The sequence below is a fragment of the Pseudophryne corroboree genome, chromosome 10 (genome assembly GCF_028390025.1).
Source record: "Pseudophryne corroboree isolate aPseCor3 chromosome 10, aPseCor3.hap2, whole genome shotgun sequence".
Classification (NCBI taxonomy): domain Eukaryota; kingdom Metazoa; phylum Chordata; class Amphibia; order Anura; family Myobatrachidae; genus Pseudophryne; species Pseudophryne corroboree.
Window position 1 is genome coordinate 367,491,574 of NC_086453.1, and position 16,408 is coordinate 367,507,981.

Below are 16,408 nucleotides of genomic sequence, written 5' to 3' on the forward strand. Positions count from 1 at the left end.
GCAGACTGCTACAGTAAGCTACTATAGTAGTATGTATAAAGAAGAAAGAAAAAAAAAACCACGGGTAGGTGGTATACAATTATGGATGGACGAGCGACTGCCGACACAGAGGTAGCTACAGCCGTGGACTACCGTACTGTGTCTGCTGCTAATATAGACTGGATGATAATGAGATGAAATCAATATATATATATATAATATCACACTAGTACTGCAGCCGGACAGGTAGATATATTTATTATGTAATGACTGATGACGGACCTGCTGGACACTGTCAGCTCAGCAGCACCGCAGACTGCTACAGTAAGCTACTATAGTAGTATGTATAAAGAAGAAAGAAAAAAAAAAACACGGGTAGGTGGTATACAATTATGGATGGACGAGCGACTGCCGACACAGAGGTAGCTACAGCTGTGGACTACCGTACTGTGTCTGCTGCTAATATAGACTGGATGATAATGAGATGAAATCAATATATATAATATCACTAGTACTGCAGCCGGACAGGTATATATATTTATTATGTAATGACTGATGACGGACCTGCTGGACACTGTCAGCTCAGCAGCACCGCAGACTGCTACAGTAAGCTACTATAGTAGTATGTATAAAGAAGAAGAAAGAAAAAAAAAAAAAAAAACGGGTAGGTGGTATACAATATTATATATATATTATATACAATTATATATATATATTATATATATTAAACTGGTGGTGATTATTAAACTGGTGGTCAGGTCACTGGTCACACTATCAGCAACTTGCAAGTAGTACTCCTAAGCAGACAATCACAATATATATTATACTGGTGGTCAGTGTGGTCACAATGGCAGTGTGGCACTCTGGCAGCAAAAGTGTGCACTGTACGTTATATGTACTCCTGAGTCCTGCTCTCAGACTCTAACTGCTCCCCACTGTCAGTGTCTCCCCCACAAGTCAGATATACATTATACAGTCACACTATCTATCTATCACTTCAGCAAGTAGTAGTACTCCTCCTAATGCTCCCCAAAATTACTACTGTGTCTCTCTCTACTCTAGTCTCACTCTCTTCTCTATAAACGGAGAGGACGCCAGCCACGTCCTCTCCCTATGAATCTCAATGCACGTGTGAAAATGGCGGCGACGCGCGGCTCCTTATATAGAATCCGAGTCTCGCGATAGAATCCGAGCCTCGCGAGAATCCGACAGCGGGATGATGACGTTCGGGCGCGCTCGGGTTAACTTAGCAAGGCGGGAAGATCCGAGTCGCTCGGCCCCGTGTAAAAAAGTTGAAGTTCGGGCGGGTTCGGATTCCGAGGAACCGAACCCGCTCATCTCTAGTAATAACCCCAGTATAATAAGAAATATATTGTAATGCCCCCAGTATAATAGAAATATATTGTAATGCCCCCAAATTTAAAAATACATATTAATGCCCCCATTATAACATGAATATATACTGTAGTAGTGCCCCCCAGTATAATAGAAATATATGTTACTGTCCACATTATTTTGATAAATTAATGACCCCACACAGTGAAGCCAGAGACATACCCAGCAGCCCAGCCTGTGAAGTACAAAAGCTGTTCAGTGCAGATGCGTCACTCGAGCCAAGTGAAGAGAAACAGCTGGACACAGTGGGAAAAGGTGCCCAGAGCTCAGTCCCCAGACTCCCCTCTTCATGACAGCCACGGCCGACAGGAGAGGTAGCGTGATGTGATCTCATGACATCACCATCACGCTCCCTGCAGCCCTGACAAAATAGGAGGAACCATCATGCTGCTAAACACCATGGTCTTGTTGCTCGGCAGCGCGTTAAAATTGTGGTAATGGCAGCAACAGGAGCAAAGTGTGCAGTGGGTGGTACTGCGTACCTACTGCCAAATTCTTAAGGGTACTCCATACCCGAGCATACTCGCATACTTGCACACATAAGGCATATTCTCAAAAATTCATGTAAATAAAAGTAAGAACGTACTGCCTGGTCATGGCTAATGTAGCATCAGTTGTCTTGTCAGATCCTTCTGCTTTCTCCATGATAAGAGTCCTCCTACTTGGTGACTTGATAACTCAATATTTTTAAAAGCTCCTTTGCAACCAATAGTTCTTGCACAACCATATACTGTATATGATGCACAGTAGAGAGTAAACTAGCAATATATAATGGTAGTTGCTCAAGCAATTTAGTAACACTTTTCAGTAGAGATGAGCAGGTTCAGTTCCCAGAGAACTGAACCCCCCTGAACTTCACGCTCTGAGCCGGCTCAGGACTTACCACCAGACCAGGAAACCAGAAAGAGGCAAAACGTCATCATCACACTGTTGGATTCTCGTGGGTTTTGGATTCCATACAAACAGCCGTGCATTGCCGCCATTTTCACTCTGGACTTGGAGAGTGAGGGAGACAGACCTCTGTCTCCCTGTGGGTGGTGGCATTGGGTGGGGTCAGTGTGTGCTCTGTAGGGGTGCTTCTCCTGTCACTGTGGCGTACCTGTGCTGTTAGGGGTGCTGTCCTGGCTGGCACTGGTGTTTCATGTGCTGTTAGGGGTGTTGCATCTGTTCATGGGTGTTGCTGTCCTGGGTGTCACTGTTTTGTAAAGGGGCAGAGGCACTGTCCTCCTGTATGCTGAAAATTCAAGGGTGCTGTTGTTAAAATAAAAGCACACTGGTCCTGTATGCTGTGAAAATAAATGGGTGCTGGCCTAGTCTTGTATGCTGTAAAGATTCAGGGGTGCTGCTGTTAAAATAAAAGCACACTGGTCCTATATGCTGTACAAATTCAGGGGTGCTGTTGTTAAAATAAAAGCCCACTGGTCCTGTATGCTGTGAAAATAAAGGGGTGCTGGTCTAGTCTTGTATACTGTAATAATTCAGGGGTGCTGATGTTGTTAGAATAAAAACACACTGGTCCTGTATGCTGTCAAAATTCTGGGGTGTTGTTGGTAAAATAAAAGCACACTGGTCCTGTATGCTGTGAAAATACAGTGGTGCTGGCCCAGTCTTATATGCTGTAATAATTCAGGGGTGCTGCTGTTGTTAAAATAAAAGTACACTGGTACTGTATGCTGTAAAATACAGGGCTGCTGCTTTTAACATAAAAGTACACTGGTCCTGCATGCTTTAAAAATTCAGGGGTGCTGTTGTTAAAAGAAAGCACACTGGTCCTGTATGCTGTGAAAATAATGGGGTACTGTTGTTAAAATAAAAGTACTCTGGTCCTGTATGCTATAAAAATACAGAGGCACTGTTTTTAAAATAAAAGTACACTGGTCCTGTATGCAGTAAAAATACACGGGTGCTGCTGTTAAAATAAAAGTACACTGGTTCTGTATGCTGTAAAAATACAGGGAAGCTGTTATTAAAATAATGGCCATGGGATAAGAAAGACGATTGTCATGCCTGGGCAAAATATCAAAAAAGGACTCTTCGGTGTGGAATTATTTCTCCACAAATATGGACAACAAGTGTCAAAGCGTGTGTTGCCTTTGTCAATCCATAATAAGTAGGGTTAAGGATGTTAGCCACCTAGGAACATCCTCCCTTATACGTCACCTGCAGCGCATTCATCAGAAGTCATTGTCATGTTCAGAAACTTTGGGTATGAGTGTAAGCAGTCCACTGACACCAGGGGCATAGCCCGAACTTTGTGGCCCCATAACAACATTTTGAAGGGCACCCCCATCCCAATGCTTCTTTAGAGAAACTTCCCTGCAGCAGTTGTTCATTTTATGCCCTATAATAGTGCCCTAGTTAATTTTCTGAACCATAGTAGAGCCTTATTTAATGTTATGCCCCATAGTAGTGCCTTAGTTTCTTTTATAAATCGCAGTAGTGCTTAGGGTCACCCTATGTCACATTTCAGAGCTGCCAGAACACATTATGCCGCACAGTACGCTCAATTTACATTATGATCAGATATATAGTGCTCCCAGTTCACATTGTGCCTCATTACAGTGCCCTGGTTCATATTATGTAACATTAAAATGCCTTCCAGTTCATTCTATACCACACTACAATAAGCAGGTCCAGGGACATAACTAGATTTATTGCAGGCCCCAAGAAAAAAGTTTGAAAGGACCCCTACGTACCACCCAATGGCAAAAAATTTATAAAACACATGTAACTTTGACAGGGAAGGTGGGCCTCTCTCAGCTCTGGGCCCCATAGCAGTTGCACTGACTGCATTTATGGTAGCTATGCCCTTGACTGACACCTAAATCTCTTGTTCCTGCTGTAACCAAGCTCCGGTAAGTCACACCACCAACTCCCTCAACGTCAATTTTCTCCTCAGTCAGGAACGTAATTATTTTTATTTATTTATTTTTTATTACCAGTTATTTATATAGCGCACACATATTCCGCAGCACTTTACAGAGATTTTTGCCCATTCACATCGGTCCCTGCCCCAGTGGAGCTTACAATCTATATTCCCTACCACATGTACATGAGCATACATTCATACTACAGTTAAAATGTGCTGGGATCCAATTGACTTACCAGTATATTTTTGGATTGTGGGAGGAAACCGGAGTACCCGGAAGAAACCCACGCAAGTACAGGGAGAATATACAAACTCCGCACAGGTAGAGCCATGGTTGAACCCATGACCTCGGTGCTGTGAGGCAGTAATGCTAACCATTACACAATCCGTACTGCCCGTAGTGCCCGGAAGTAATACTGCAGGCCATGTCACTGGCATGACTGACGAGTCCTCTCCTAACCGGGAATCCTCCGGAGGATCCTTGAGTGGTACGCCTACTGCTGCTGCTGTTGTTGCTGCTGGAAGTCGATCATCATCCCAGAGAGGAAGTCGGAAGACCACTTGTACTACTTCAATTAAGCAATTGACTGTCCAACAGTCCTTTGCGAGGAAGATGAACTATGACAGCAGTCACCCTGTTGCAAAGCGCCACTAGTGCAGTGGGATTTAGACAGACATACTGTGTCCCAGTACCAAATCTCATCTAGATTCCCCTTCACTAGGCAAGCGATTCCTGGACTGTACAGAGACATTAAGAAAAGTGTCCTCAGTGTCCTGAAAAATGTGTTTGTACCCAGTGTCCACTTAACCATGGACATGTGGACAAGTGGAGCAGGGCAAACTAAGGACTATATGACTGTGACAGCCCACTGGGTAGATGTATTGCCTCCCGCAGCTACAACAGCAGCGGCACCAGTAGCAGCATCTCACAAACGCCAGCTCTTTCCTAGGCGTGCTACGCTGTGTATCACCGGTTTCCATAAGAGGCACACTGCTGACAACCTCTTATGGAAACTGAAGGACATCATCGCACAATGGCTTACCCTACCTAGACTCCTGGGGATTTGTGATATCTGACAATGCCACCAATATTATGCCAGCATTACATCTGGGCAAATTCCAGCACATCCCATGTTTTGCACACACAATTAATTTATTGGTGCAGAATTTTTTTTTTAAATTATAGGGGTGTGCAGGAGATGCTGTCGGTGGCCCGAAAAATTGCAGCCCACTTTTAACATCCAGCAACTGCGTGCCAAAGAATAGAGCACCAGCAAACACTCCTGTACCTGCCCTGCCATCACCTGAAGCAAGAGGCGGAAACGAGGTGGAATTCAACACTCTATATGCTTCAGAGTATAGAGGAGCTGCAAAACGCCATTCAAGCCTATACATCCACCTATGATAAAGGCAAAGGAGGGGGAATGCACCTGATTCAAGTGCAGTGGAGAATGATTTCCATCTTGTGCAAGGTTCTCCAACCCTTCGAACTTGCCACACATGAAGTCAATTCAGACACTGCCAGCTTGAGTCAGGTCAGTCCCCTCATCAGGCTTTTGCAGAAACAGCTGGAGAAATTGAAGCAGGAGCTAAGACGGAGCAATTCCACTAAGCATGTGGGACTTGTGTATAGAGCCCTTCATTCGCTTTGCCAGGATTCAAGGGTGGTCAATCTGTTGAAATTGGAGCACTACATTTTGGCCACCGTGCTCGATCCTAGGTTTAAAGACTACGTTGTATCTCTCTTTCTGGCAGACACAAGTTTGCAGAGGTGCAAAGACCTGCTGGTGAGAAAATGGTCAACTCAAGCGGAACGTGACCCGTCAACAGCTCCTCCTTCATTTTCTCCCACAACTGGGGATGCGAGGAAAAGGATATAATTTCCTAGCCCACCCGCTGGCAGTGATGCAGGGCAGTCAGGAGCAAGTGTTAACATCTGGTCCGGACTGAAGGACCTGCCAACAATTACTGACATGTCTACTTTCACTGCATATGATGCTGTTACCATTGAAAGAATGGTGGAGGACTATATGGGTGACAGCATCACTGTAGGCATGTCAGACAGTCCGTGCGTATACTGTCAGGAGAAAGAGGAAATTTGGAGGCCCTTGAACAAACTGGCTTTATTTTACCTAAATTGTCAGGTGCTGGGGGATTACCTCCGAAGATGGGGTCCGGAGCTTGCCCGTCCAGGTGCCTGCAGTGCTGCATGGCCGTGGTGAGGCACAGAGGGGCTGGCAGCGGTGATGATGCAGCTGCCAGAGTGTGGGAGATGCGGGACCTGCTCGGTAAGAAGGAGCATGCTCCTGTGTGTCTGCATCACTGGGAGCTACCATGTTGGAGACCAAGGTTCTCTGTGTCCAATCACTGAGCTTTGTGGAATGCTCAGTCCAATGGGAGGCATATTCCTCTTACAAAAGGGGTCAGCCCACTCTTGAATGCTGCCAGTGCTTTATGTTACCGCCTAGAGCAGAAGATCCAGCTCTGAGCTCCTTCAGGTGTCCCCTGTGTTTTCCCAGTTCTGCTGATCAAGCATGTCTGTCACCTTCCACTGAACCTCTGCCGGCGGCTTCTCTGTTCCGGAGTCCGCAGCTGCCCGCCCTCCGCAGCATTCGTTCTTCAACAGTTACATTCAGTTTTCTTCAGTCACGACATCGCAGCATTCATTCTCCAAAAGTAATATTCATTGTTCTTCAGTAATGCCCCATCGGCATTCAGTCTTCGGCAGCAGTCTTTTCAGTTCTTCAGCCACTACTCTCAGTGAACATTCTTACAGCTCCTTCCAGAGTATTATAGCCTAGCCCTAAGTTCTGTTCTTCTGTTACTCACCCTTGAACCTCAAGTTATATGAGAAGGAATTACATCCGACCTCCCCAGTTCCTCCCTGCTTCCACAGCCACTACCCCAGCGAATGCCCAGCCTTCAGAATCTCTACTTCGGCCTGCTGTGACACTTGTAGAGTGAAACCAAGCAATGAAGGAAGACACAGAAATCTAGGAAAACTGTAGCAAGCTGCAGATCTACAGACAGATAAACAGTAATGCAAACAGAAGCCAAAGAGTCTTCACAGGGAATATGTAGAAACTGTGAAGCCTTATTGGCTGCTAGGATCAGCTGAGGCAGGAGCACTCCAACTGGAGGAAAGTAGTCACCTGACAAGCTCCCAGATGGTGATGTAAGTACATCAGGTTCTCAGACAGGGCAAGCAGAAATCCTGACCTGTAGGACAGGTGGCAGAGGTAATCACACAATAATGTTCCAGAGTGTGACTCTATTACTGAATAGAAACAGTATAAAAACATATTTCAATGTGTCTTCAGTCTACATTATCTATGTAGCTGATTCCTTTCCACATCATGATTTTCTAATTCGGTATGCTTAATAACTCATTCTCACAATGGGGGTAATTCCAAGTTGATCGCAGCAGGAATTTTGTTAGCAGTTAGGCAAAACCATGTGCACTGCAGAGGGGGCAGATATAACATGTGCAGAAAGAGTTAGATTTGGGTGGGTTATTTTATTTCTGTGCAGGGTAAATACTGGCTGCTTTTATTTTTACACTGCAAATTAGATTGCAGATTGAACACACCACACCCAAATCTTATGGGCCCTACAGACATGCTGATCCGCCGCTGAGCTGCCCGACGGCGGATACGGCCGACGAGCGACCCGGCGGCGGGGGGGGGGGGGGGGCAGTGACGGGGGGAGTGAAGTTTCTTCACTCCCCCCGTCACGCGGCTCCATTGAACTGCAGGCAAATATGGACGAGATCATCCATATTGGCCTGCATGCACAGCCGACGGGGGACCAGCGATGAACGAGCGCGGGGCCGCGCATCGTTCATCGCTGGAGCCTCCACACTGAAAGATATGAACGAGTTCTCGTTCATTTATGAACGAGATCGTTCATATCTTTCAAAAAAATCGGCATGTGTGTAGGGCATATAACTCTTTCTGCACATGTTAAATCTGCCTCCCCTGCAGTGCACATGGTTTTGCCCAACTGCTAACAAAATTCCTGCTATGATCAACTTGGAATTATCCCCAATAGAAGAGATCCCAACAGCTGGAGGTCCGCAGTTTGGACATGCCTGGTCTAGACGGAGTTACAACAATCCGCTTACACAGTGACCTTTCAGGCATTCATTTATCAAATACATGTAATATCCTTCTTGATGGAGCTCAGCGTGACAACCCAAAAAATATAAATAGTGCCACATTCTCAGTGTCCTCAGAATACAGATCATTAAGCACTAAGGAAATGCATATACCACATGGCACATTGTTTCCGTCCTACTAAGAGACATAAAAGGCAACTTGTCTGAATGGAAGACACTACTATTCATGTGGTTCATTACATACCTCAGCTGTGAAAGGAGAAATTGTTACTCAATTAATTTGGGCAGTGGGTTGTGGGTTTGATTGCCACCATGGCCCTTTGTGGAGTTTGCATGTTCTCCCTGTACTTGCAAGAGTTTTCTCCAGGTGCTCCGATTTCCTCCCACACCCCAAAAAATATATTGGTTGGTTAATTGGCTCCCAATCAAAATGAAAGCAGATAAACTTGTTGTTGTATAATGTATTTTATTATTATTTCGTCATTTCTCCATTCACTATGACAGTATCCAAAAATGATATTGTTCCTGAATCAGATATATAACACAGAATGAAATAAATAGGTTCTATGTATTTCCTGAGTAGAAATGATGCAGAATTAGTAATCCCCCATTATGTGGGAAATGGCTCCTGATGCTGTTAGGGCCACCTCACAACATATTCACATTTTCTCTGTGTAAATAGTGACATTTAATGTTTACTATATGGGACAAACATACTGTAAGAAAAAATACTGAATAAGTTATTGCAGATGGTAATAAAAAATCACAACAAATGTAATAACATGTGGAATAACAATTTCAGCACAAGGTCACATTGTGTAATTCATTCTCAGATAAAGATATTATTGCATTATTTCACATTTATAAACTGCATGAATAAAGAAAATACCATGAGGATAACAATAATTAGCATTATAAAATCAGTAGATGTTACAGAAACCGACATAAATTAGCAAATAATTCAATTTAGGAAATTAAATAAAAATACAAAAGCCCCAGATAGGGTGTAAGGAAGAGACTCTTAGGGCCACATGTAATAGCGGCAGGTGTAGAATTTGGGGATATGTTATTGATTAAAACCTTGTGACTAAATCACTGAGATGTCACAAACTCCCGAACCCGCAGGCTGTGACATGTGGCTGATAATGATCATAAATTCACCAATAACTGGATTTTTTTAACTGTCCCTCCTGTCTAATAGTGAAACTTTGTCAGAAATAGATTGGCATGTGATATTACTAGAGATGTGCGGCGGACACTTTTGGGGTTCTGGGTTTTGTTTTGGATCTGGATCTCCGTTCATGTTTTGGATCTGGATTGGATTTGCCAAAACCACCCTTTCGGGTTTTGGTTTTGGATCTGGATTATTTTGAAAAAAACAACATAAAAACAGCTAAAATCAAAGAATTTGGGGGGATTTTTAATTAGAGAGGCACACGCAATCAGGAACCACACACAGGCTTTCACCTCCACTCTTGTATTTATGTGGAACTGAAAGATCTTCAACCAAGCAAATATATAATTACCACATTACTGGACAAACTGAAAACTAGGGGCCAAAGCCTCTGAATTTGTACCCCCTTCTCCATTTTCAGGTGGGATGCAAATAAACTGGTGTATACCACAGGATCAAGATTGGATATTTTCCCCTCCATGGAGTCTGGAGACTTATTTTGTGAAAATCTCGTGGGTTTCTTTCTTTCCATTTTTATTTACATATTGTGTGGCAGATGCTTTATTTTCGTTTTTCTATGCTCCCAGTTACACACCTGTGAGCATACCTGTGTGTCTTGTTTATTTTATTCATATTTTATTTTTAAATAAAGCAGCCTCTTAGATGTTTTAGCAGCCCATCCTGAGCCCCCATAGTAGCCCCGGATGGGGCAAGTTGAGTTCGGGTGGGTTCGGTAAAGTACTAAGCAGGACTGTGCAGTAAATTGTTTTGTTATTGAGCCCCTGCCCTAGTGGAACTTACCACTCTACAGTCCAAACTCATTTCATATTACAAGTGGGATTGTGGGAGGAAGCAATGCTAACCTCTGTGTCACCATCATGCCTCAGCCTGGCAAGACAGATATCTTCCTGGCTATAAGCCACCATGAGACTCCATACTGGGCCATATTCAGTAACTGTTTGTGCCTCACAGGATCTCCTTGCCCATCTAGTGCTGCAGTGCAATGGAAAGCTGATGCAATGCAAAATCACTGAAACTCTGTTCTTCTAACACCATGAAGTCTTACGATAACCCTATGCAGCCCTTAGGAAAAGAACCTTGTAGAACAAATGTGCATTTTGCAAATAAATAATCCCAAAATGTGGAACATTAATAATAAATCAAAATAAAGGTTGACTAATTGGAGCCATTCATTTGAGTGAGTCCCTAACATGAAATAATTGAGAAGAACCTCTCTCTACTGCTCCGTCAAAAAATCTCTCTTTTACCTCTGTGGCAGTTGCTCTGGATTATGATTCTGTCTCTTCTGAGTCTGACTGACTTTGGCCACAAATGTGGTCTCATTGGAAAACACTCCGCCAAAATTTCCACCTTTGCAGCTATGTTTTCTCAAATCTGTTTGTGCTGTTGAAGCTTGTTTCATATTCTGCTCTAGGCTTTAATTTAAACCTAGGATCAATTACAGCAGTAACCCTGGAATAATACGGCAGCACCCCTGGACTTATACAGTATAGTCAGCACCCCTGAATAATTACACAGTACGAGCAGATAAACAATGGTAGTTGCTCGGTCATTCCTGGAGATGATTATATATCAGGTGATGGAAAGGGGGAGGTGTCACAGACAGACAGGGAGGGGGGGGTTGCAAATCTCACCCCTACATTTCCCTTCAGCACACTAAAAATTACCTGTAACCATGCCTGAACCTATCTGGTAATATAAATTCAGAGAATTAGTTCACACATGTTTGCAAACACATGTTTAAACTGCTGAGCCACTTCAATGCTTCTTCGATGTCAGCAGTCCTAACACTACATAATAGCAGTGCCCACATAGGGCCATGTAATTTGTCACAGTAGGCCTCATGATAAAGGCTATTACTAAAACACATCCAGACAGAGAGCTAACTTACCCAGGAGCCACCCCCAGGATCTCCCATTGGCACTACAAGGAATAGCATGCCTTCCAAATACTGGTACCATTCAATGCCTCTCGCACACAAGCAGACAAACAATGGTAGTTGCTCGCTCATTCCTGGAGATAATTATATATCAGGTGCTGGAAAGGGGGAGGGGTCACAGACAAACAGACAGAGAGGGGGGTTTGCAAATCCCACCCCTACATTTCCCTTCAGCACACTAAAAATTACCTGTAACCATACCTGAACCTATCTGGTAATAGACATTCAGAGAATTAGTTTACACGTGTTTGCAAACACATGTTTAAGCTGCTGAGCCACTTCAAGGCTTCTCCAATATCAGCAGTCCTAACACTACATAAGAGCATTAACCACATAGGGCCATGTAATTTGTCACAGTAGGCCTCATGATAGAGGCTATTACTAAAACACATCCAGACAGATAGCTAACTGACCCAAGAGCCACCCCCAGGATCTCCCATTGACACTACAAGGAACAACATGCCTTCCAAGCATACAAGACATGCACACTTTAACAAACCAATAATTTCAGCGACAGGGTCTGCCACATGACTGTGGCTGAAATGATTGGTTTGTTTGGACCCCACCAAAAAAGAAGCAATTAATCTTTCCTTTCACAAACGGGCTCTACAGAGGCAAGATGTCATCCTCATCCTCAGATTCCTCCCTTCAATGTTTACATCCTCATCCTCACAGAGAAATAATATTTAAACAGACAACATAATTTAGATGTCAGTGGACTGTTTACACTATTACCCAAAGTTTCTGAACTTGACAATGACTTCTGAATGCGCTGCAGGTGACGTATAAGGGAGGATGTTCCTAGGTGGTTTACATCCTTATCCCTACTTATTACGGATTTACAAAGGCAACACATGCTTTGACACTTGTTGTCCATATTTGTAGAGAAATAATTCCACACCGAAGAAATGGCTATTTTGGTATTTTCCCAGGCGTGACAATGGGCTTTTTCATCCCATGGCCAACATCTGTCTCCACTGGTGCCTTATTCAAACAAACCACATCACCATCAGAATCCTCATTATCAACTTACTCCTCAGTGCCAGCTATCTCAATCTCAATATCAGCAACTGGACTGGTGGTGCTCCTCCCAGCACTTGCAGGGGGCATGCAAGTAGTGGGAGGAGCCTCCTCTTCCCATACAGTGTAGTGAAGGTCAGGCCTCCACATCGCAACCGCAGACATACTTGAACTCTCCTTGGGTATTTGTGATATCTCTGAACGCACAGTTGTTTTTCCTGTGCTTTAACAAGATTTACTTTTTTTATTTTTCGAGAGGTAGGAGGGTTTCCATCTTCATGAGAAGCTGAACCACCAGTCATGAACATAGGCCAAGGCCTTATCTTTCTTTGCCACTTTGTGTCGTGAATGGCATATTGTCAATATTACGTTTCTTATCAGATAATTTCTTTTATTTTTTGTATTTAATTTTTGCTTCTTGGGTTTTACATGCCCTCTGACATTGGGCATTGGAGTAATTGCATAATCAACGTTATGACTGATAGCAGCAGCAGCTTCAGGACTAGTACTAGGAACTGGAAGTGGTTCCTGATCTTTTACTATTTTTTATTCCAAACTTTTGTTCTCCATTTCATGGGACAGCACCCCTTTAATATTTCATTTGTTTTCACAACACCCCTGTATTTTTACAGCATACAGGACAGTGTCAGCACCTCTATATTTTCACAACACACCTGTAATTTTACAGCATACAAGACAGGGCCAGCACCCCTTTATATTCACAGCACCTCTGTATTTTTACAGCATACGGGACAGTTCCAGCACCCCTATATTTTCACAACACCACTGTAATTTTACAGCATACAAGACAGGGCCAGCACTCTTATATATTCACAGCACCCCTGTATTTTTAAAGCATACGGGACAGTGCCAGCATCCCTGTATTTTCACAACACCCCTGTAATTTTACAGCACACAAGGCAGTGCCAGCACCCCTTTACATTCCCAGCACCCCTGTATTTTTACATCATACAGGACAGAGCCAGTGTTCTTTTTTTAATAACAGCACCCCTGTATTTGGGTCAGTGTTCTTTTACTTTAACAAAAGCACCCCTGTGTTTTACAGCATACAGGACAGGGCCAGTGTACTTATATTTTAACAACAACACCCCTCTATTTGGTCAGTGTACTTTTATTTTAACAGCACCCCTGAATTTTTACAGCATACAGGACAGGGCCAGTGTACTTTTTTTCATTGCACCCCTGTATTTTTACAGCCTACAAGACAGGGCCAGTGTACATTTATTTTCATTGCACCTCTGAATTTTTACAGCATACAAGACAGGGCCAGTGTACATTTATTTCACTGCACCCCTGAATTTTTACAGCATACAGGACAGGGCCAGTGTACATTTATTTACATTTCACCCCTGAATTTTTACAGCATAAAAGACAAGGCTAGTGTACATTTATTTTCATTGCACCCCTGTATTTTTACAGCATACAATACAGGGCCAGTGTACATTTATTTTCACTGCACCCCTGAATTTTTGCAGCATACAAGACAGGGCAAGTGTACATTTATTTTCACTGCACCCCTGAATTTTTACAGCATACAAGATAGGGTCAGTGTACATTTATTTTCACTACACCCTTGAATTTTTACAGCCTACAAGACAAGGCCAGCACCCCTGTATTTTCACAGCATAGAGGAGGACAGTGACCATGCCCCAGTACAACACAGTGACAGTCAGGACAGCAACACCCATGTACAGCTGAAGCACCCCTAATAGCACATGAAACACCAGTGATAGCCAGGACAGTACCCCTAACATCACAGGGACACAACAGTGACAGGACAGCACCCCTAGAAAGCACACACTGACACTTCCCAATGCCACCACCCACAAAGAGACAGAGGTCCGTATCCCTCATTCTCCAAGTCTGGAGTGAAAATGGTGGTGATGCGCGGCGGTTTATATGGGATCCAAAACTTGCGATAATCCGAGAGTGGGATTATGACATTTTGCCACATTCTGGGATCTGAGTCTGGTTGGAAGTCCCAAGATCAGTTTAGATCATGAAGTTCTGGTTGGGGGGGTTTCGGTTCTCTGAGAATCAATCCCGCTCATCTCTAGTTATTACTGCCACCAGGTATATTTAGGGCTCCCCACTCACTGTATGGCAGTTCTCCACCACTACCATCTAAAATACTGTACACATGGAAGAGAAAAGGGTGCCTCATAAAAAGTATAGAATACTGCACAATCTCTACCACTTTCGAGGAACCCTACCAAAAAACAAACAATGCCTCTCTAAATTAAACCTTCCAACCTCTTGGATCTCCATATAAAATGACATCTTATTTCTCATGTGGTGGCATGGCTAGTCCTCGATCCCAATGACCCTTATTGTGTTTGTATATTTCAGTGACCAGTGTCAGGACAAAGATATGACATTGAAGACTGCAATAACAAAGATCATGAAATGTAACATTGACAATGAGAATCTCACAGACCCGGAGGTGCTCCCACAAGCAGACTGTGTCACCAGTGCATTAATGTTGGATTTCATCAGCAAAGACCAAGATGATTATATAAGTAATTTCAGGAAATTTGTGAAGCTGCTAAAACCTGAAGGATACCTGATAATGTTTGGGCTTTTAAATACAACTTATATAATGATTGGGCAGGACAAGGTACATGTGTGCAAATATGATGAGAAATTTGCAAGAAAAGTTCTCACTGAAGAAGGATTTATTATTGATCACTGTGCAGTCCACAAAAGAACATCTGTGAGTGGCCTTATTGACTATGATGGAATTCTGTTTATTACAGCTTGTAGAGAGTAATAAGGGCCTGATTCTGAGTCACATGCTACACTATGTCGGGCGCATTTGAAATTTTTTATACTATGCAAGTGTCTTATGCATCCTTATTGTGTTTGTATAGAGTTGAAGTAGCAATTTTTGACACACGCACTTAGAAGTGTATTGAAAATGCAATGGTTTTTCCAAGGGGTGGTTACAGAGAGGAGGGGGCCATGTGCAGGTTCTGTGTGGGGCCTCTCCTCTCCTATGGTTTAGTAGACTCTTGGAGCATGTTGGGTGGTTTATATGAGAGTGTCATGGAAGTGTTGTAGGCATGTTACTGAAGTGACTGCATACACAGACGTTTAGACACTCACATTGGAGGTCACACTCAGTTGGAAACTCTGTACCTAGCATGGGGCTGGGGTAAGTGTCTATGGTGGGCTGATGGTGGCATTTAATGATGTAGTGAGTGGTATTACAGTATCTACAGATACTGGAGGTCAGCATCTCAGTCCTGGCACAGTCAGACGCAGCTTGTACACCAGGGGAAGGGCTTTTACCTGCATTAGCATTTAGTCGCAGATACAACTACACCAACAGAAGCGGCCGCAGTGTGTGACTCAGATCAGCCTCTACTGTAAGTCTGAGATGCAAAAATACATAAATACACAAGAACTTCCTGACAATTTGCAAATGATAAACCTTAATAAAAAAAATCAGATATATTACTATAAATTTGTATTGAGCTGATGTTAAAACCTGATCAACAAATAAAGTAATTGGTAATTTTTTGCTGTTTACTGTTTGATTAAAGAGTGAGATTCATGTGCATAGGCGTGCGCAGCACATTTTATTAGGGGGTGCACCGTCGGATGGGTGTGTCTAGCACCGCCTATTGGGCGTGTCTAGCACTATCTATTGAAGGTCAACGCAATATAAAATATCCACCCTTGTACCAATCCTAATACAGCAGATACATTGTCAGATGTTGTGGTGTGCACCAAAAAAACACCCCTGATGGCACTCACTGCAATTACACTGCTCCTCCTCAGCCTGGTCTTGCTCCCCCTCCCTTTCCCCTGCAAGCTGCAGCAGCTTACTTACAAGTCAGTCACTCACTGACACCGACAGTCATAGACTAG

General features: G+C 43.4%; 1 protein-coding gene across 1 annotated transcript in view; it reads left to right on the forward strand.

Moving 5' to 3' along the window:
• Positions 1 to 16,011, forward strand: part of LOC134965681 (nicotinamide N-methyltransferase-like) — a 29,789-nt gene extending 13,778 nt beyond the window's left edge. The window contains exon 2 of the mRNA XM_063942001.1: positions 14,885 to 16,011. Coding sequence (XP_063798071.1) covers positions 14,885 to 15,305 — 421 coding nt within the window. The 3' untranslated portion in view covers positions 15,306 to 16,011. The remainder of the gene's footprint in view (positions 1 to 14,884) is intronic.
• Positions 16,012 to 16,408: the final 397 nt, after the last annotated feature.